The sequence below is a fragment of the Chelon labrosus genome (assembly GCF_963514085.1).
Source record: "Chelon labrosus genome assembly, chromosome: 23".
Classification (NCBI taxonomy): domain Eukaryota; kingdom Metazoa; phylum Chordata; class Actinopteri; order Mugiliformes; family Mugilidae; genus Chelon; species Chelon labrosus.
This window is the reverse complement of record NC_140356.1, coordinates 4,561,405-4,583,368: the sequence shown is the minus strand read 5'-3', so window position 1 is coordinate 4,583,368 and position 21,964 is coordinate 4,561,405. Positions and strand designations below refer to the sequence as shown.

Sequence of the window (21,964 nt, the reverse complement as noted above, 5' to 3'; positions counted from 1 at the left end):
TGCTGGATATTGGCAGGAACTGGAACACGCCGTCGTATACGTCGATCCAGAGCATCCCAAACATGCTAAATGGGTGACATGTCCGGTGAGTATGCTGGCCATGCAAGAACTCAGCTTCCAGGAATTGTGTACAGATCCTTGCAACATGGCATGCAGATGAGCTTCCCTGAGACAAGTTCTGAGAGTTTATGCAGAAATTCTTTGGTTATGCAAACCGATTGTTGCAGCAGCTGTCCGAGTGGCTGGTCTCAGACGATCATGGAGGTGAACATGCCGGATGTGGAGGTCCTGGGCTCGTGTGGTTACACGTGGTCTGCGGTTGTGAGGCCGGTTGGATGTACTCCCAAATTCTCTGAAACGCCTTTGGAGACAGCTTATGGTAGAGAAATGAACATTCAATTCAAGGGCAACAGCTCTGGTGGACATTCCTGCTGTCAGCATGCCAATTGCACACTCCCTCAAAACATGCGACATCTCTGGCATTGTGCTGTGTGATAAAACTGAACATTCTAGAGTGGCCTTTTATTGTGGCCAGCCTAAGGCACACCTGTGCAATATTCATGCTGTCTAATCAACATCTTGATATACCACACCTGTGAGGTGGGATGGATTATCTCGGCAAAAGAGAAGTGCTCACTATCACAGATTTAGACAGATTTGTCAACAATATTTGAGAGAAATGGTTATTTTGTGTATAGAAAATGTTCTAGATCTTTGAGTTCATCTCATGAAAAATGGAAGCAAAAACAAAAGTGTTGCATTTATATTTTTGTTCAGTGTATGTCAGAAAAACTGAAATCATTTAGAAGGTTCTCAGAAGTAGAAACCTTCCTTTTGTGTGTCACATATTCCACACATTAGGACAATGACTGTGTTTACATGGTCTTTAGTATCCCGGTTTTGAGGCTTATCCCGGCTTTGAGCATATCCGGGATATGGTGTTTACATGGAACACAGAGAAACCCGGTTATTCATATCCCTGTATACATGATAAATACCAGTAACCCGTTTTCCGATCACTGTATCCTATCTGCGCATGCGTGTTTCACGTCTTTTTCAATGTTTTCCAACGCGACCTAACTTGTTCAACGGAGCGAGGTGGAAAACCAGCGTCACGTAGCTTTTCTGCAACAGATTTGAATACATCAGCATGTCGGTGTTTTCTGCCACTTAAACACGTCGTTATGTTTAGTTCTTTCATGACTTTAAGGGAAAATTCTGTCTCTTCGTCGCTCCAAAAGTGAGAAGTTCTCGTTGCCGCCATGTTGTTTGTATATCTAGTGCGTCACTTGGCGTCACTCGCGCCTGCGCAGACAGTGGGCAGCCGTCAGAAATCGGGATAAGGTGTATACATGCTCCAGTATCCCGGCATATCCCGATTTCTGAATTCGGGATATGGTGTTTACATGGACAAACACAAAAACGGGATACTTCAAAAACCCGATCAAAATCGGGATACTAAAGACCATGTAAACATGGTCATTCTTGCTTTTCCTCCATGCCACGCCACAACTCCTGTTTGTTTTCACCTGGATGAAAATAACCTTTTTAGGGGCAAACTCGACCTCGTCTCTGGGTCTTTACATCACCGCATTTGAAGTTGTGGCCGAAATACGCCTGAACAGTCAGCAGAAGCACACATGTATCACATGTTTGTGTGATGAACTATTGTGAGGGTAGCTTTGCAGATTGCAGTGATGTAGTGGCCTATACTGTTTGCTCATTCAGAGGAATTTCTAGGATGGCAGAAGTCAGTCTTGCACGCTGTTTGTTTGAACAGAATTGGAGATTTAGCATGCATTACTTTCAGTTACACCTTAGTTTTGATACATATTTCTTTTAATCCAGAAGCAGATGAAACGGTTGCTTTACTACGCCACAGCTGGAGATGAGGACTGATCGCCTATCATGAAGGTCAAAAGACAGAAATTCAGCGCTCATCTTCAGAAGTATGGCAGCCTCTTTCTCTTCTTGACCGTGTCTGTCTTGGTCTTTGTGCTGTGGAACATGGACATGCTGGTGGGTCCTAGTGTCTGCGTCCTGTTTTTTAAATTTACTGTTGTTAATATTCTATGCTTCTGTTACTGGGAATACATCTCATCACAGAAACTAAAACCGTCAACGTGTATGGGTCATAAATATATGGCTTGTCAAATATGTGCAGTGAAGCCCCTAAACTGTCGGGTACTGCTGCTCTAACAAACATGTTGATTGTTTTCCCTTTGGTAAAATCTGTAAATCACTGCTATGGTCAGTTTTAAATGACTCTAAGCCTTTGACTTAGACACCATGGCTTAACAACCAAACAAGTTATGCACAATGAGCAAATTGCATAATTAGCGGTCCATGCAACGAAGATTGATTTTTCTTCTTATTATTATTTTGCTTAGCTAAAAGTGTCTGGCCAGGACAAACTGCAAGGGCGAAAGGTATCAAACCTGGTAATTTGGTAGGAGTCCTGGCATTTCACTTTGCCAAGGTGTCAATACACATGCCTACAGCTAGTTGGCGCTATGATAAGCCCATTTACGTGTTGGCTCATATCTCGAGAACCGTGTGCCCTAGAAACAAAATTCTTTCTCCCTCCGATTCCTTACATAGCCCTGGTTCTAATGGACTAGGCCATGCCCATTTCCGCCTGCCATGTTCTTTCGCCATTTTGAAAAAATTGCACCTCAAAGCCAAATAGACTCCCGTTCATCCAGTTTTCACCAAACTTGGCATGTATCATTTATGGACAAAGATAATGAGAGGTTTTCAAAAGAACTTTTAGCAGGGTTATTGATTACAAAGTTAATGGCTAATTAATTTTTACGATGAAGTATATACCCAAACTTAATCAAACTTCATCACTGATAATAATATGATTCTGTACAAGCACCCCAACTTTTGTGACCCTTGGTCTCTAGGGGACGCTACAAAAGCAACATTTCAATATCTCAAAAATTGCAATAGCTAACTTAATGCAATTTGCCATACACAATCTGTAAAATATTGTGTAGACGCCTATCAAGTTGTGCGACATTACATCTACAGGGAGCACTACAGGTGACACGGAAACATTTTATATGACCTTATAAATACTGCTATTGACTGTATTTTTTCAGCTTTGCATTTTAAAATTCAAATTTCCAGTAACCTAGCATTCTTAGATGTTAAATAAACAAACATCCTATAGCGTTAAGTACTCTGGTAAAGGAGCAGTGGTGAAACGGTGGAGTTTTACCCTCATCATTAACCTTGCTTGCAGTTTCTACTCTCTCTCATTTGCTTCACTTAACCTCACTCTCATCTACTGTGCTCTGTAAAGATTAAGCAGTGGACGTCAGTGAGGATTAACGGAATTGGATTTGCTCCATTGGTGGGGTTTGTGGAAAGTCCAATGTCTATGCATTAAACTTTTGTGTGTCTTTAAACCATAAACATCTTCGTCTTCCCTGTCAAATATTAAACATGGACCCACCTACACTACTGCTGGACCAATAATATCCCAATATAAAAATAAGCCAAACAGAAACCTTTGAATTTGACATCTAGAGATAAGATAAGTAATAAAACCTATCTTATCTAATAAGGCCTTATTTTATATTGGGATATTATTGGTCCAGTATAAAAAATAAGGCCCTGTAAGAAACCTTGCACAAGGCAGAACCTCAGTTAAATAATCCTTAATCCTTGCCCTTGTTCCCTTGTACAAAGCAGATTGATACACTTTAAGTCAGTGTAGTTTTTCAAAAAATCAAGCAGGGAGTAGCCAAATCAGTTCCTGCAGCTTTCATCACTTCCCAGTTCGTTCACTTCCCAAAACACAGTTTATTTTGTACTCTTTAATACATCTTTGTCATCATGTCTTTACCTTCTGCCAGTATCAGAAAAAAGTGAACTCCCCCATCATCATCCCAAGTATTTCCTCCGACCCCTACATACACCATGGCTTTTGCACCTTCCAGCCTCTGTCCCCTAAGGAGGCTCTAGAGGAAGACATAATACTAGAGTCCATCGCTTGGCCTGAAACTCCCCCTTTGCCATCTCCTCTGTCCCTAAATGTTACCAGCGATCCAGCCCACAGCATCTTCACGATTCTCCCGAGGACGGCTGGGGGAAAGTGGCACGTAGGGGCCTACAATGGAGGAGACTGCTGGCCAACTAAAATCAGAAAATATGAGGCAGCACTTATGCTGAACAAATGTAATAGTTATTGAATAGTGAATAAAAGTAAGAAAAAACATTCTAAAAGTTGATGTTTCTTTACATATTTTGTAGCATTGTCTGTGGGTTTGCAAAGGGGGTCCTCGGCCAGAAGCTAATGCTGTCTGGGGGACCTTGGCATGGAAAAGTTTGGGAACCCCTGCTCTAGTAAAGGAGCAGTGGTGAAATGGTGGAGTTTTACCCTCATCATTAACCTTGCTTGCAGTTTCTACTCTCTCTCATTTGCTTCAATTAACCTCACTCTCATCTACTGTGCTCTCTAAATATTCAGCAGAGGACTTCAATGAGGATTAATGGAATTGGATTTGCTCGATTTGTGGGGTCTGTGGAAAGTACAGTATCTATGCAAAAAGTGAACTCCTCCATCATCATCCCATCATCCTATCCAAGTGTTTCCTCCGACCCCTACATGCACCATGGCTTTTGCACCTTCCAGCCTCTGTCCCCTAAGGAGGCTCTAGAGGAAGACATAATACTAGAGTCCATCGCTTGGCCTGAAACTCCCCCTTTGCCATCTCCTCTGTCCCTAAATGTTACCAGCGATCCAGCCCACAGCATCTTCACGATTCTCCCGAGGACGGATGGGGGACAGTGGCACGTGGGGGATTCGCTTGAGGTTATGATCAAACTGTACGACTTCCAGGGTCGCCCCAAGAAGTCTGGAGGGGACGTCTTATATGCCCGACTGCACAACGCCACTCTGGGTGCAGGGGTGGCAGGGCAAGTGGTAGATCATCTCAACGGCTCCTATTCCGCTGTATTCTCTTTACTCTGGGAAGGACGAGCACAAGTTGAGGTGATGTTAATACTCATCTTGTAAAACTCGGTCCTAGATCCAACTGCATGGTATCCAAGTTATGCATGTGCTTCTCACTAAGTAACTGTCACCACTCATATCGGCTTTCCTTTTATATACAGTACATGTAGTTTCCAATGATATTGTTAGCAGATTTAGCTGGTTTAGACAGACGTGGCGTCACATTTCTTGACACCATTTGCAGGGACTGACTATACAAACCATAGTGCTATCAGATTTAGCAGCTACAGTCAAGCTCTCCAGCTTTAAAATTAGCTTAATGAGTTGGCTGAAAAGCTGCTTTTAAAGATTCAAGCTGAAATGAGAAATGTGCTATTGTAAATATTGTGGACATGTTCCCTCTTTTCTTTATATGCCTTTCTAACCACAAACTCCATAACCCTGCTAGCTTGTATAATGGACGACAAACACAGATTATGGTGAATCCTTACACTACTATTATATCTGGACTGAGGCTAAAAACTACTATTTCAGGCTAAATGTAGAGTTGGAGTTGGGGTCAGTGCAAGAGTTGGGGTGTAAGGGGTTGGGATATGATCCTGTTAGTAGCTCGTGAACAAAACTACTATTAAAAACGGCAAAATGAAAGGTAATAAGTAACTCAATAAACTAATGGGATATAGGAAATGCTTTGAGGGCCCTTACTAGCTGGACTTTACTTATAAGACAGACGCTAAATGATGCAAATTGACCCTTCTCTGTCCTATCAGGTGAAACTGGTTCACCCCAGCGAGGCAGTCACGGTGCTGCACAGGCTAACCACTGAACACCCCGACAGGCTTAACTTCCAGAGTCTCTTCCGCTCAAGCCGGCTAACTGAAACTACCACCTGTAACGTATGTCTGCGTCCAACCCAGCAGCCACTGTGCAACTACACCGACCTCCACACGGGTGAACCGTGGTTCTGCTACAAGCCAAAGAAGCTCAGCTGCGATGCCAGAATCAACCACTCCAGAGGAAAATTCAATCAAAACCTCAAGCCCAAGGAGGAGAAGCTCTTTTTAAAGTGAGTGTTACAGATGGCTATGGTTTTAGGCTTAAGTATCCCAAATTCACATGGCAGAGGAGAATTCCGGTCTGGGACGTTGACGCCAAGTTTGGTCCAGATTATGATGTTTTGTGAGGGCTTTACATTTGAATACTGCGTGCATACTGCATCAGTATTCTCACCATCTGCAAAAAAAAGGCGAGTCTACAAGGAGAGAGAAGGACGAAGCAGTTGATGTTCATTCTGGACATTGAGGCTAATATTAACTAGTATACTACTGCTGACGGATATTAAAAGTAACAGTTAAAATCTCTCTCAGTTCTTAGTGCAGAATTGATCAGCCAGGCCTGTTCAGTCTTCTGCTTTATGTCCTTCTCACTGCCAAGAATGACTTATTTTAGAACACATTGTTAAACCACAGCCTCACTTTTGTTGAGATCACATGACCTCACATGAGGTGGTGTGTTGCTTCTTCTGACACTATGATCTCAATAATAGCTTGTACAGTGCCCTGTGCGACATTATTTTTAAATCTTGTAGTATGTGCATGAGCCCTGCAATAAACTGGCGACCTGTCCAGGGTGTACCCCGCCTCTCGCCCGATGACAGCTGGGATAGGCTCCAGCCCCCCCGCGACCCTTCACAGGGTACAGAGGATGAATGAATGAATCGGTATGTGCATATTTGAGATTAAAGGGATAAACAGTTGTGAGGTTTCCCTTCTGGAAGGATTTCAAAATTCCTGTAGTCTAAATCAAGTTTAGGATATAAATCAGAATATTCAGTCTGAATCACTGTTGGTGACTTAAATTTTTTCCAAAAGATCGCTTATTTCTTTAAACTGCCTTACAAAGTAGCAAACTGTTGCTTACACAGGTATGCATCTTTTTTTTTTTTTTTTTTTATAATTTTGGTTAAAATTATGGAGTGTGATTATATTGTGTGTCCTTTTATATTGTGTGTCCTTTGCTTCAGTGGTGTCAACATGAAAGTCTCCATTCCAGCTTCAGGACCTGCCAATGTCACTGTGTTGCCAAAAAAGAAAGGTGAAGCCCAGTTTTTACTAATACTGATGGAATATAGAAGGTGAATGTGTTACAGATTGTTCGAAGAACTTGATGTAAGTGGTACATTTATTGGTAGGGAGTGAGGATAGCCCACAAGAGGTTGAGAAAAATGAATTTATAACTACATCATTACAATACACTGCAAACAAAAAGTTGTTGAGTTCCTGCTTTTGGAAAGCTTCTAGCAGCTAGCAGGTACTCTGATAACAACTAGCAGTGTTAACGGTGTTCTGTCAATGCTCATCCAGTTTAAAATAAGTTTTCCATACTGGATTATACATCCAGTGATACGTAAAGTCCGGCTCTAGTACACATAAAGAACAATGAATTTACACTTAATTGCAAAACCATTAGGTACACTAGTGGAAATGCATTCTAACATAAGCAGTCCTGCACTACATCCCCTTCATGGCTGTTCTAATATTCAGTTTATGGCAAAATAGTGTTAGAAAGGTGACAATTCAACCGTATGATCATTATGGATGATGTACTTTGTGGTGCTGTCAAACTGGATGGAATTAAATGTCTATTATTCAGCACTACAACACGACTAATGGGGTGGTCAGAATAATAGAATGTGAAAACACAACTGAATCAACCTCTCTCTCAGTAATTTTAAACTAATGCTGAATACCATAACCCTCATGAAACTAAGATTTAGTGCAGGACTGTTAAAGGGGAACTATCATTTTTTACAACCTGGACCTCATTTCTGGCATAAAATACGATCGTTTACTCACCCATATAACTTTGGTGTCATTTGGAGTCATTCGGAAGATATTTAGATCCACGTATATTCATATAGTGGGGTACCTGGATTCGGTGTCACTGTGAAAAATGTTGACACCTTTTGTAGTTTTGATAAAAACTGTTTAGTAGTGATGGGTCCGGCGTCGGCGCATGTGTCGAGCTCATAGAACGAAACCCCGTGTCGGTGCGCGTGTCGGTTAAGAAAAAGTCATGTGACCGATACAGACGCTGTTTCGTCCGTCACTGAGTCGCCAAACTGTGTTTATAAAGAAGCGCATCTGTGAACGGGATGCGTCTCTGCCAAAAAAAAAATAAAATAAAAATACTTGAACTTTTGAATTAAAACTCTTCCTTCAAGTCGTGATATGGAGCTCCAAAGAAATAGGAACAGGACATTTATTATTATTATTTTTTTTTTTAATAAAAATTTGTTCAAAAAAATCAGTATGAGTCTCTCGACTCGGCTGCCTGCAATAATGTTTACGGTCCAGCAGGTGTCCGTATTGAGTAACAGTGACACAGTACCGACACTGTATCGATACCGTTTGGGTAATGTGCCGCAACGCTTCATGAGGCCTCATCTACCCATCACTACTGTTTATTTTCCTCTCGCCTTCTTCTCTTCTCTGCTCCACTGGCATAACTCCGCTTCATTTTCCTCAACTCAAAACCGCGCCAACAAATTTGTTTTGGTACCGTCTTCCTGAATCAAGCCTGCACATGCGCAGTAACATGGAATAGTCCATTGCATGAGAAGGGGGGGGGCAGTCAAAACAATCATGATAGATTATGCATTTGTATGTATTTTTAAGCGCACGAATTAAGACTGAAACAATAATGATTGCTTTAAATCGAAGAAACCTTTATTAAACAGTTTTTATGAGACGTTTGGGGGCCCCTGGAAATCTCGGGGCCCCAGGCAATTGCCAGAGGTGTATAAAGTAGGCTACTTAAAAAAAATAAAATAACTAAGTACAAATACCATAACTGAAAATGACTTTGGTCAAAGTATAAGTCACTCATAAGGAAATAACTTAGTAAAAGTCTTAAAGTAGCTCACATTAAATGTACTTAAGTATCAAAAGTATCTTGTGAAAAAATATACTCAAGTATCATAAGTACAAGTACAAGTAAAGTACAAAGTATTTTTATAGTACGCATAAAAAAAGCTAAACAACCAAAAATGGTTCTCCCCTTGTTCTCTTCATTTCACTTTCAGGTGAATGAAAAATATGTGGTACGATAAAACAAAAAAAAACAAAAAAAACACCTGTAGAGTGTATGTATCTGCCTGAGAACAAAATAAAGGGTCTGTCTGCCTAAGAACACAAAAAAGTGCCTCCGATCTCCAAGTCACGGGTGACTGACGTCTTCTACTGAAGGAGATGCTGTCAGTGTGGTAACGTCTTCCGTGTCTTCCTCATCAGCGTTAACGGCGGAGGTAGCCACTGATGCCCGCCTCCCCGCGCATCCCGTCCTTACCTCTAAACCTCGTGAGAGTACCTTGTTGTTCCTCTCGTCCTCTCGGACACGCCCATTCCAGATAATCCTTCGATGATAAATTATATTTCTATTTTAATTTGTAACGAGTAACGAGGTGGCAAACGTCACAGTAACAGAGTAAAAGTAATTTTTTTTAACGTGTAAATGTAGTAGAGTAAAAGTAAAACTCCTGGTTTAAAAAAAAAAAAAAAAAAAACTCAAGTAAAGCACAGATCCTCAAAAAAACTACTTAAGTAGTGTAATGAAGTACATCTACTTCGTTACACCTCTGGCAATTGCCTGTGTTTGCCTAATGGTAAGTCCGCCCCTGAGTGGGAGTGACTGGGGCACCGCAACGCAGCTCTAAATAACGCATTATCTGCCGCGAAACTCGTTCATTTCACCAATATTTTGTTATGATACGCTACTGCTATTCTCCCGTTGAGTCCAGAGTTACCTGTTATCATCATCTGATGTCTGTAGATTGACCTACTAACCTCTGACCTGTGGATGATGTCATCTCTCTTTACCTGTAATTTGCTACTGCTATTTATTTTTTTTTGCAACATGGCTGAATATTTTTCCGATTCTGAGATTGTGGACGACGACTTTGTTTATGATGGACGTCCTTACCGTTTTGAGCCAGAGTATATGGATGAGGAGCTCATTGAAAGGAGGATGCGGAGGCAGAGAGAGGAACAGCTGGCCAAAGAACAACAAACCGCTGCACGTCCGCGAATAGATAACAGGCAACTCCGGACTCAACGGGGAATAGCACTAGCGTATCATAACAAAATATCGGTGAAATGAACGAGTTTCACGGCAGATAATGCGTTATTTAGAGGCTGCGTTTTGGTGCCCCAGTCACTCCCACTATATGGATACGCGGATCTAAATATCGTCCGAAATACTCCAAATGACACCAAAGTTATATGGGTGAGTAAGCGATTGTATTTTATGCCAGAAATAAGGTCCAGGTTGTAAAAAAACAGTAGTTCCCCTTTAAATTAGGATGGATTTGTTTTAAATAGGGCGCCAAAAGAAATGGAGGTTATAAGTCCACAAAGGTCAACTGTTTTGTGAGGATAGAAGATAATATGTGCCTTTATTGGTCCATCATGGGGGGAATTAAAAAAGAAATACGTTTCTATAAACCTCTCCATCAAAGTGGTGTAGAACAGAAGATTGAATAATATAAAAGGAAAACGTGAAATAATAAAACAATGGAAGCTGCAAAAAGTTGATATGAACATTCGCAATTTGACAATTTCACAGTTCTTCTGTAGAGGTTTGCTGTGTCATATAATGTGGCGTTGTGCATGACTGTTGGCAAGAAAACTATATACAGTATGTGTGATGCATTTGTATATGCAATTGTATTCTTTATTAGCATAATGACTTGGGAGTGAGTGGCACAGACACATTAGAGAGAGACCACAGTGTTGGTCTTTTCAAAGATTTCAAGAAAATATGCAATAAAGCCAGTCTTAACTTTTCTTCCCAGGTCAACCTGAAGTGAAGAGCCTCAAAGTGAATTCTGGGCCTTCTGGCTATTACTACCAGGGTGAGTGGCGAGCACTAGATGGCACCATAGTTCACCACTTCAACGCATCCTCAGCCATCAGTAAGTGTCTGGAGGGAAAGGCTGTCCACCTGTATGGAGACTCCACCATCAGACAGTGGTTTGAGCACCTCAACAAAGCACTACCAGGTAGTTGGCTCTCAGTGATTTTTGGCCCCAGTTTGAATTTTGTCAATTTTCAACCTAATCTGTTCCATCTGTAACACTTTTAGGTCTAAAGGAGTATAACCTGCACAGCCTGAGGCAAACTGGGCCTTTCTTAGCCCTGGACTATGCAAATAACATCATGGTGACGTACCGCTGTCATGGTCCTCCTATTCGTTTTGGCAACGTCCCAGTCAGCCAGCTGCGTTATATTGCCAATGAACTGCGTGGTATAACTGGAGGCCCAAACACTGTCATAGTTATCGGCATCTGGTCACACTTCAGCACGTTCCCTATAGAAATCTACATCCGACGGCTGCAGAGCATCCGCAGGGCGGTGGAGCAGCTCCTGGACAGGGCCCCAGGCACGCTGGTCGTGATCAGGACTGCAAACCCCAAAGCTTTGACGCTGTACGAGACACTGACCAACAGCGACTGGTACTCGCTCCAGCGTGACAAGGCGCTCAGGGCCGTGTTCAAAGGATTGAATGTTCATCTGGTGGATGCCTGGGAGATGGGATTGGCCCACCACCTCCCACACAGCCTCCATCCACAACCTCCCATTATCAAGAACATGATTGATGTTCTCTTGTCCTATATATGCCCCCAGTCCTTCACACTTAAAAAGAAATCACTAAATTCTCGAAGTTCAGGTCAAAAGTTAAAAAGCCATACAATAATTACATCTAATACTACAACAAACCAAATGGTGACAAACAAGACCATTAATAGACAATAAATAAATGTAAAATTAAAAAATGTAAAAAAAAATGCAGTTAGATGTTTAAAACCCAACAAAAGCAGTTATAATCATAAAATATTTTTCTTAAAAAAAACTTGCGATCCAAATATTCTGGAGTTCACAGAGACCAAATGTTGAACTAAAAGGGCATGAGAAATGGACACAAACATAGAACATGTATGCTGATGTTATTATGTATCTGGCAAAACTATTCTGTAATTCAACTAAGTGGCCAAGAGACTAAGTGAACTCCTCATATAAGGCGGTCCACTTTGCACCAGCGGAGCTACTCTATGAGGTAGCTTTTTATCGATCATCATCAGTGGTAAAAGGTCCAGTGTTCGTGCTTGTTTGCAGTTTGTAGATGGTATTTATAAGATATTGTGGATAAATTAAAGTTATATGGGTATATTTACAATTTACTAGGTTGATTAACTGACCATGTCTAAAACACAACACCAGAACATATCTGCTAAAAGACGGTCTGCTGTAGATGTTTGAAGCTACTGTACAAAAGGAAGTGGACCTGTATATTACAGCTGTTCACATGAACATGTCTCTGCATCATTTTGGCCTCTGCTTATAAGCCTCAACTCTGCCCTTTGCACACGTTTTTAAATCCAAAGTTGCTGTGGCTTACATTACGGAACTTCGGCTGACTGAGGCTTACTGAGATCAGCCAACACTTTTATTTTTAACTAAAACATGTATATCTGATGCAAGCTGCAGGGATGGTTAATGCACAAGAGACTGTTTTCATCCAACTGGCAAATCTCTAAAAATTTACAAATCTGAACCCCGTGTCTATAGTATATGAAAATAGTAAACCTTGCATAAAGAAGATAAAAAAGTTCATATAATTCAGGTAAAATGGAAAGTAAATATTTACACATATATACAATTAAAATGCATATGTATGTACACTGATCAGGCAAAACATTATGACCTAGTATTGTGTAGGTCTCCCTTGTGCTTCCAAACAGTTGTGACTCATCAGAGAATGGATATGGGCCTTCTGAGGATGTACTATGGTGTCTGGCAACAGAATGTTTTTACTGGGGGCCTTTGGGTCCTATGGGTTGAGGGGAGGGGCCTCTGTGGATCATCCCACAGATACTTGATCAGTTTGGAATCTAGTGAATTTGGAGGCCAGGTCAACACCTTGTGCTGTTCTTCATGCTTTTTGAGTTGTTCTAAAGCGTTTTTGTTTTTTAGCTACAGTAAGTTTACGTCTAGTCAGGGCGCAGGGCTAGGGAATGCAGATGTATTTTGTCAAGTGTTAAACGCACATGGCATAATGCATCTGGAATAAAAACATTCAACAAAAAAGTTTTCTTCTAATCTTTTAATGAATATGTTCTATATACTCAAGTGAAAAACGTAGAAAGTAATGAATAGTCAGATGTTAGAAATGATACTGCAAAACCTACAAGTGTTTCACTACTATGTAAACTTTGTTATACTGAATCAAGCAAAGTCCTTAGCAAAGTGACACAGAAACATACATGTACCCTACAGAAATGTCTGATTAAGCAGCCTTCCTTTTTTGCATCTTCTTCTCAACTCTCTTTTTTTCTGAGGTAATAACATGTTTTGAAAGAATAAACCTTCTCCAAAGGCAGAAATACCCTTGAAGTGTGAAATAAACAGGTTGACCATTGTGGACCCCTCTCACTCAGATTTGATCATCATTCTGGTGGCCTTGGCTGAGTAAGGTGCAGGAGGTTTCCAGGTGAGCCAGTGGAGGCCTGAAGCCCAACCGATGTGGTTACCAGCAGGATGCCAGTCTCCGTTAAGACTGGCGGAGCCACACTTGCTGTACCACCAGCCGCCACCCTCCGAAAAAGAGCACTCCGTTTCAGCAATGTCCCCGAAGATGCATGGGGAGCAGCCGTCGTTGTCACGGTCGATGGTGCTGAAGCCATAGCCATTCTGGTCAATGCCTGCATAGGCACCGCGGATGGCGTCACCTTTGAGGAGAGATGGAAACAATTTAAAGACAGAATTTAGAGTACAAAGGAATGCTATAAACTACTGGTCATACCAGAACAAGTCAGTCTGGTATAGCCAGACTCAATTCCTACCAGAATACGAGTCTGGTAACACTCAATTTGAATTTCAATGTGGGGTGTGTTCAACGTTCGTTGTCTGATTCTAAACAGCTCGTTTCTCAAGTGGCAGCCATTCAACTCCACGGCACTCAGATGACGTTTACGACTAAGTTGCTGTTGCTTTTCTGTCCGTCACCACATAAAACCGGCCCAAATGATTTGATTGGCCCAGCAAATCACTGTTGCAGCACAATCAGTTCTTAACGGCGCAACTCCAGACCAGCTTTCCTTAGTTTAGCTTCCAGGCTAAGAACAAGACTTTAGCAGTAAAACTGTGCATCAGATTGCTCATGATTTCAAGAAGTATGCCAAATTTGTTTGTATTTTTCTCAAAAGTTACATAGTCTCGATTTAGATCTACCTCATGATGCATTGAGAAAAAGTCTCTTGCTGCTCTATACACAAGCCATTGGATTGTTTTACCTAACAAATCGGGAAAAGGGTAATGTTGTTCAAGAACAAATGCGGCCAAACACAAACGGCACATGGTAGAAGAAGTAAAAGTCATCAAAGGGAGAAAATCCTTTCTAATATGACAATGATTCACTGCTGTTTCACATTTGGGCACTGGCAATTATTTAAATAATAAGCATTTAAGCATAAATTCAATTCATATACAGTACATAGGACAGATTATAAAACCAGACGGAAAAAGGAGCAGCATTTTAAAGATGCTTCTGTACCTGCGTTTCCGCTGTATTTCCCCACATTCAGTTTGAAAGCTGATTTCTCATTCCCCAGTCTAAAGTTCTTGTACTCAGCGTAAGCAGTGCCTCCCTCATGGTCCCACAGGTCCACCCTCATGGTCCACTTCTTAGACTTGTTCTTGGTAAGAAAGAAAACCTTCTTCAGACCAAGCCAGTGGTCCTCTGAGGGAATCAGCAGAGCGCAAAGAAAAGGATTCACAGTTACGCTTCCTCAATAAACAAAAATGTGATGTTAGTGTTGCCCCATGTCGTATTTACCAAAGGGCTTTTAGAATTATACAAACATAGTCCTTAACACACACAGTAGTTAACATGTTATTTACTTACGTGTCAGGCTTCCAAAACCATTTGTATACGCTGCCCATTTTCTGTTGAAGGAAACAGCGGCTCCGCTGCGTTTCTGAAACACTGTCCATCCTCCATCTGGAAGCATCTCACAGTACACCTGAGCAGAAAGTCCAGTAAACACACGGTATGTTTACAAAACCAGTTGACAAAACTGAAATCCTTTATTTTTTTTTCTCCAAATTCCAAGTCTGAGGTCACTGATATACCCAATGACCTCATCTTACTAACTGTTGGTCTGTGCTAAGTAGTACTTTGTGGTAATTTGTGGTATCTTAACTTTTTAAACCAAACAGACAGTGTATTGTGTCCTACAGTGCTCCAGTGCAGTCCTTTCCCATTGTGAGTTAACATGCAGTACAACCTGATTTGATTATTCTTAAGAGTTTGGAGTATGATGCTGGCCAGTATTTCCAGATGCAGCTGATGGTTTTCAGCTCAAAAGCTGTTCAGAAACCACCCAAAGTACTAGATCATCATCATTTGTTTAGTAATTCGACCACCCAGATTGCATAGCCTAAAGTAGCCGTATCATAAAAAGCAATGCAGCTGAAGCAAGGCAATTATCCAGCAACCACCACAACTAGCTTCTACCAAGCCGTTTGATGACGTCATGTGGTCCACTGATTATGGAGCTTCTCTACTCTTTAAGAAGTGGCATCTGCAACAACTGTACCAAACACTGCTTGGCATGTGAAGACATTTCCTTCTGCACAAACACAACACATTCAGGACCTTCCGTTGACACATTGCATTCTCTAGCCCTTACCCTAATCCTGACCATCTCAAATAAGTGCCTAACCCTAAATCTAAAGAAAATGTTGATAATCCCAAACTGCCATTAGTAACTGCCTTTGTGGTTTCAACATTAGGTTACAGCGTCATTACCTTGCTGTATTGTTGGCTTCTAGGCGCCAACATTTGCGTAGCGGCGTTCTAATGACTCTCCCCACACGTTACCACTTGTACACCATGCATTTTGTGTGCAACACTGTATATGCTACAATCGAGTGCATGTTTAAGACCAACTATGCATTTAAGACATAAATTTCACGAGTTGAGACGTGTTTACTGGCAGACGTAAATGGTAATATGTTGCAATTTTGTTGTGTAGAGGTTTATTTGTAGTTTTATATTATGTATGAGTACAATACTGATTTTCTCGATGACCTCATCTTGCTAACTGTTGGCCTCCTGGATAGCAACAGTCGCCAAGCAGCGGTCTGCCCGCAACTCATGACTGACGTTACCATCTCGTGTACACAATCCATGTTATAAGTTCACAAGTTCCATTTGAAGGCAGCAAAAGTTGCTCTTTAGAACTCTGCCACGTTTACCAACGTACACTGCGTTTTAGCGAATGGATGCTATGAGATACACGTTCTTTATTATAACATGTAGCTATAGATCAAAAAATCTGAGTCTATGTAAGTATGTTCTGCATGATCAAGCCATGCATGCAGACTGCTTTCGTACCTGTAATCACTAACTGATCTCATAGCTCCCAACTCATTCAACCTGTCAGCCAGACCTTATAGTATTGTAATGTTAAATCATACCACATACCACACCACCACTGTGTAAGCATTCCTGTACCTCCCTATTTGTTTTCACTGCATACCAGTATACCATTAAACACACCGCTACAGCACACTTTGTATGAGCTTTGTATGACGTGCTCGACACCAGCAAACCAGCAGGTACAAGCAGTAATTGCGTTAACTTCTCTTTTTTTTTTTTTACCTTGAACTGGGTCTTGACTCCAGCTGGCTGTATTATGTAAACCCCACTGGGTGCTTGTGGGGTGAGAGTCTTAATCTGTGAGCAGTCTGTTCCTGAGAGAAGAGAAAAACGAAAACATGAGAAAACACTGACCAACACTGAATACAGCATCTTGTAGCATAATAGAAAAGTCCGTACCTTGAGGAGGAACTGCTCTCTGCGTTTTTTGGCAAAACAAAAACAAAAATGGTTTTAAGTGAAACTTAATCACATGATCATGTGTAAATGTACTGTTTAAACACAGACACTGCAAACTGTTCTAGTCTGAAATACATAAATGAGAGAACAAGGAGATGATTCAAATGCGGATTATGTAATGTTTGTTTTTACCTGAGCTTGTCCTGTGCAGATCAAGAGAAGTGACAAGACGAACCCACAATACCCAGCAGCGCTCCTCATTTTGACCTGAATGTAACAGTGACATGCAGTTTACAGCTTGGCCTTTAAAAGATACTTGCTAACAAAAGAAGTACATGTTCACTTTTACAAGACTAAAGGTTAAAAGATACAGTAATCTCCCAATACGTACCTGCATGTCAGATGAACCTTGTATCTCAGCTCAAACTGCCCACGAGGAACAGCACCTTTATTCTGTGACTCGATAACCACACCTCCTTAATAGTCAAGCGAAATGCTCTCACTTCCTGTATTGTCAGACTGGGTGGGTCTGAACCACACACTGACTGTGCGTATTACACTGAAAGAATGTGGTCTATTTTCACTAACTGTGTGATGTGACACAACTTTCCCAAATAAGATGCAGTCACTGCCGAGCAGCATTTACAGGCTTTTCCATCTGGCTGCACCTCTGGGTCAACAACATTCCAAGGCCTGGTCAAACAAGACAAATATGCTGTGTTTTAAAATCCTGCAGTGCCAGATATACCGGCAATATGGTCTGTGCGCAACTTGTTCTTCCTGTTAAATGTAATTTTTGCCTTGTAATTTGTTACATATTCATGGCACTCAGAGGAGAATCCCAATAACTTTGGTGATCCCAAATGTTCCTGTGGTCTGACCAGCATCCTGAAGTTTTAGGCCATCTCATCTGGTGTCACAGTGAGAACAACATGTTGCAGTGTTCACTGCAACGTCTCAATGAAAGAAATTGACGGTCAAAAATTAGTTGTCGCAGAGGAGTTTTTGAATTTCTCAGCCTAGCACAGTACGGCTACAGATCATTTCGAGATTTAAGATAAGATAAGATAGGACTTTATTCATCCCCGTGGGGAAATTAGGGTGTTACAGCGGCAGGGGACAACAGTGCAACAGATACAAAAAATAGAGTAAGGTAGACAAGAGAAACTATATAAAAGTAAATACGTTATGGTGCAAAAAATATTTACATATTGCATCAGGTTTTCAGTGGCTAACCAGAAGCTGAAATAACCAACTAGTGTAAATTGAGGGTTGAGATGGGTAGGAGGTTAAATATACATATGGTTAAATATACATATCCATGAATATCATGAATAAAAACAAACTCCAATAGGAGATGCACCAAGTACTGCACTACAAAAACGTGAGATAATGACAGGTTGCATATACTGTGCTCTTGTGGGTCCTGAAAAGAGGCTCAGCAGCAGCAGAGCTAAGAAATGCTGATGTTAAAGAGTCTGACTGCTGAGGGGACAAAAGACGTCCGGAAGCGTTCTTTCTTGCACTGTGGGTGCAGCAGTCTTTGGCTGAAGGAGCTTCCTAAAGTCCCAACTGTCTCATACAGGGGATAAGAGGGGTTGTTCCTGATGTTTGACAGTTTAGTCAACATCCTCCGCTCCCCCACCTGCTCCACTGAATCCAGAGGACAGTCCAGGATGGAGCTGGCCCTCTTGATCAGTTTGCCCAGTCTATTCTTGTCCATCACAGTGTCATAAAAAGGACTTAAGAGGAGTAATGGTGATGACCTGACTGTGAAGCTACCATTCGCCCAAACATTGGCCATCATTAGCACTGTAGCAAAGGTGTTGTTGTGGAACTTGCAGCACAAGACTTTCGTGTTTCTGTAACAATATGGCACAAATCCAGTAGCACAATGCTTGCGCGTGCATACTGGCAACACTTGATGCGAAAAGAAAGTCAGTGTATGTTAATATGATGCATTGTTCAGCTGAAATATGGTAGACTGTTTAATTTAAATCATTTTAATTAAAAGATGTGATTCACATTAGTCTTATTTACATGTTAGCAAATTTAAAGTTCTTTTTCTTACTTTGCTGAATAAAACCCATCAAAACAATTCAATAGAGTTTTGTAGTAAAGAATAAAAATGATGTTTCATATTTTAGATACCTCAAAATAGCAACCGTTTTGCCTTGATGGGAGCTTTGCACACTTTTGGTAACATCTTCATAATGTTGTCACCTGGAATAATTTTCAGTTAACAGTTACGCTGAGGTAGTGCCAGTACAAAACTAATAGCCCTATTGTAGTACTATAGTAATCCATATTATTTTTGTATCCCAACCACTGTGTCAATGGTTTTCAAGAGGACAGTGTAGAGGAGACATAAAGCACCTTTGCAATTAATTAAACTCACAATTACCCCATCTCGTTATGTATGTAAGCAACCAAGGTTTCAAGTACCTTTAAATCTAGATTTTAACTCAAAACTCAAACTCATGTGTTTTAGTGGTGTGGGCAGTAACAGTTACACATTCACAATTAATTAGACTGCCACAAATGCCAGACAGAGTGGGGATAGAGCTTTCATTTGAAAGAAACAATGAAAACAAGAATGCACAACCACACCTCGGGTTACTAAGGAATATCTGACCAAGAAGGAAAAGGGCAGTGAACACAATAACTTAATAATGAAAACAAGAAACCACCAAGGCCTCAGGACTTGGCTCTCTGTCTCTGCCAAGAATATTTGCCCTAGAAGCACAGAGCTGGAGGTATGCAACAAATGACCTGGGGGGTATTCCAGAAAGGAGGTTTAACAAACACTGAGATAAAACTTAACCTCTGGGTTGTCTGAACCTGAGGCGACTAAACCCGAGCTGTCGGTTCCAAAACACCGGTTAGCAATCAGTTCAATCAACCCCGTATTGGTTAACCTAGAGTTGTCCGCGTTCACGGCGAAGTTATAAAGGCATCATCTACTGAGAGTCGAAACCATGAGTAAAAATGGCAAAGCGCAGAGCAGCCTATTTTTCTGAAGCGGAGCAGCAAGTTCTGCTCGAGGCGTACGAGGAGGAAAGAGCGATAATCACGAAAAAAAGCAATGCTTGCGCGTCTGCCAAGGAACGAGACCTTGCTTGGCAGAGAATTACCGACCGGGTAAATGCGTAAGTTTAGTAGGATATAGCACATTAATGTATGTCAGAAGCACAATAATTCAGTAGATATTAGGCTACATATTAACTGCTTTGTATGAGACTTTCTTATACTATAGACTACCTTGTCATATATTGTATTATTTTTAATTAGATGTAACCCGACCGCCCTTAAGAGAACGTGGCCGCAGGTCAAAACAAAATATAAAAACATTGTCCAAGTTGGTAAGATATATCTGGGTGCATCATCTTAGACATCACTTATCCAGTATTATATTCTTGAATTGCCATATTGCAACAAGTTACATTCATTTCAAAGCCAATAGGAAGAAAGCAGAGGAGAGGAGGACCGGTTCTGGGCCAGCGGTGCCCCCCCCACCCCCCACCCATGTGGAGGAGTTGGCGATCAGTATCAATCGAGGGCGTCCGATGATGGAGGGGATTCCTGAGGGCACGTCATCGGAGCCCTCAACCTCCCAGGAGGAGCAAAATGAACAAGTGCAATGTATTTACCCTAATAGGCCCACGCCTCAATCACTTATGTCTAATTTGTGTAGCCTTGCATGTTCGAAAATGACCAATTTATAGCCAATATTACCGTTCATATAAATAATAGGAGGATGAATAGACATTATCAGCAGTCACGGAGGAATCGAGGTAAAGAAATGCTGTGCAGAGACTAGAGCATAGTTTCTTCATGTTTTCTGTCAGTGCATGCACTGGATCAGAACATTTGCTCTATAATGAAGTGTTTTCTCTTTTCAGGCCATGAAACACGCAATGGGCAAATAAATGTGTGAAACAGTCTTACGTGCATTTATTTATTTATTTATTTTTTGGTTGAAGTGATTGTGACAGATTTCATCACGCATTCTTTGACCATCTCTGATGTCAAGTTGCTGAATGTGTTCCTATCTGCTCCTCAATAGCAGGAACTAATTCATTGCGCAACGTTGCAATGTTGTGCAATAGGTTATCGCACGCGCAACAATTACGATGAGCGAATCCACGATGCGTAACGTTCGAAATGTGGAGATGGAGAATGTTGTTTAAATAAATTAAAGATTCCGCAGAAAAACAGTAGTGCTCTGGCAAAAACTCATCAGGAAAAGAAAGGATATTAAGTCGTGGTCTTATCACCCTCTCACGGTGAATAGCCCGAATGATTTGTGCTTCAATGTCAATTGGATCTTCCTCAAAAGGAAACGTCATTGTGCGACAAGTGTGGAAACAGCGGTCTGGCTGAACGTGCACTTAAATACCCGAACATAACCTGAACAAAACCTACCCCTACCAGGTTAAGTTCAGAGCCTATGTTACTATAGTTACTTACATAGCCTGATCATTTTTGAGCGTTCTGGAACCGAAATCCCAGGTTTACCGCTAACTCTGGGTTTACATACCCAGTTAAGTTCAGAGCCTATGTTACCATAGTTACTTACATAGCCTGATCATATTTGAGCGTTCTGGAACTGAAATCCCAGGTTTACCGCTAACTCTGGGTTAACATACCCAGTTAAGCCAGTAAACCTGCTTTCTGGAATACCCCCCTGGCCTCCACAATCATCCCCAAAATAGTTGAAATTGTTTGAGATAAGCCAGACCGCAGAGTGAAGGAATAGCAGCCAAGCCGGCATTCAGCATATGCAGGCTCTCCTTCAAGATGGCTGATTGTGACATTATTAATCATAGTCTTGGTTTCACAACAATTATACAAAGGTACAGGGACCCATTCGGGGACCCCTTCTCATACCTCAAGTAAATTGTGCATGGTTTGTAAACCGTTAGTCAATGGACATTTTCATTAAACTAATGATTAGTTCGCAATTGACAAAACACTGCGTACAGTTAAAGGATAATGTTCACGTTTTATGCATTAACAGATTTTCCTGTCACTACAAGAACATCGATTGCGGCCCCAGCTGCAAAGAAACCGCTGGAAAAAGCTGGAAAAAGGGATGAT

The 21,964-nt window shown here is 41.3% G+C and overlaps 1 protein-coding gene and 1 pseudogene across 2 annotated transcripts; one reads left to right on the top strand and one right to left on the bottom strand.

Moving 5' to 3' along the window:
- Positions 1-1,698: 1,698 nt before the first annotated feature.
- On the top strand, positions 1,699-13,034 carry LOC311508864 (NXPE family member 3-like; annotated as a pseudogene). The gene is made up of 7 exons: positions 1,699-2,019; positions 4,548-5,005; positions 5,737-6,032; positions 6,990-7,060; positions 10,818-11,024; positions 11,108-11,692; positions 12,997-13,034. The product of its transcript is annotated as an NXPE family member 3-like (transcript).
- Positions 13,035-13,143: 109 nt separating this feature from the next.
- On the bottom strand, positions 13,144-17,294 carry LOC311508427 (angiopoietin-related protein 5-like). Its single transcript, XM_084573176.1, has 7 exons — positions 17,256-17,294; positions 17,057-17,131; positions 16,865-16,883; positions 16,688-16,779; positions 14,927-15,044; positions 14,576-14,761; positions 13,144-13,751 (listed from the first exon to the last, which is right to left on the bottom strand). Exons 1-7 carry the CDS (start codon positions 17,259-17,261, stop codon positions 13,453-13,455), a joined length of 795 nt encoding a protein of 264 aa, XP_084429302.1. The 5' UTR covers positions 17,262-17,294; the 3' UTR covers positions 13,144-13,452.
- Positions 17,295-21,964: the final 4,670 nt, after the last annotated feature.

Excerpts from the sequence above, each read along its gene's own strand:
- LOC311508427 (XM_084573176.1), bottom strand. Across the intron at positions 14,762-14,926 it reads TGGTTTTGGAAGCCTGACAC|AGGACCACTGGCTTGGTCTG; the intron begins GTAAGTAAATAA and ends TGATTCCCTCAG. Across the intron at positions 13,752-14,575 it reads GAAATACAGCGGAAACGCAG|GTGACGCCATCCGCGGTGCC; the intron begins GTACAGAAGCAT and ends CTCTCCTCAAAG.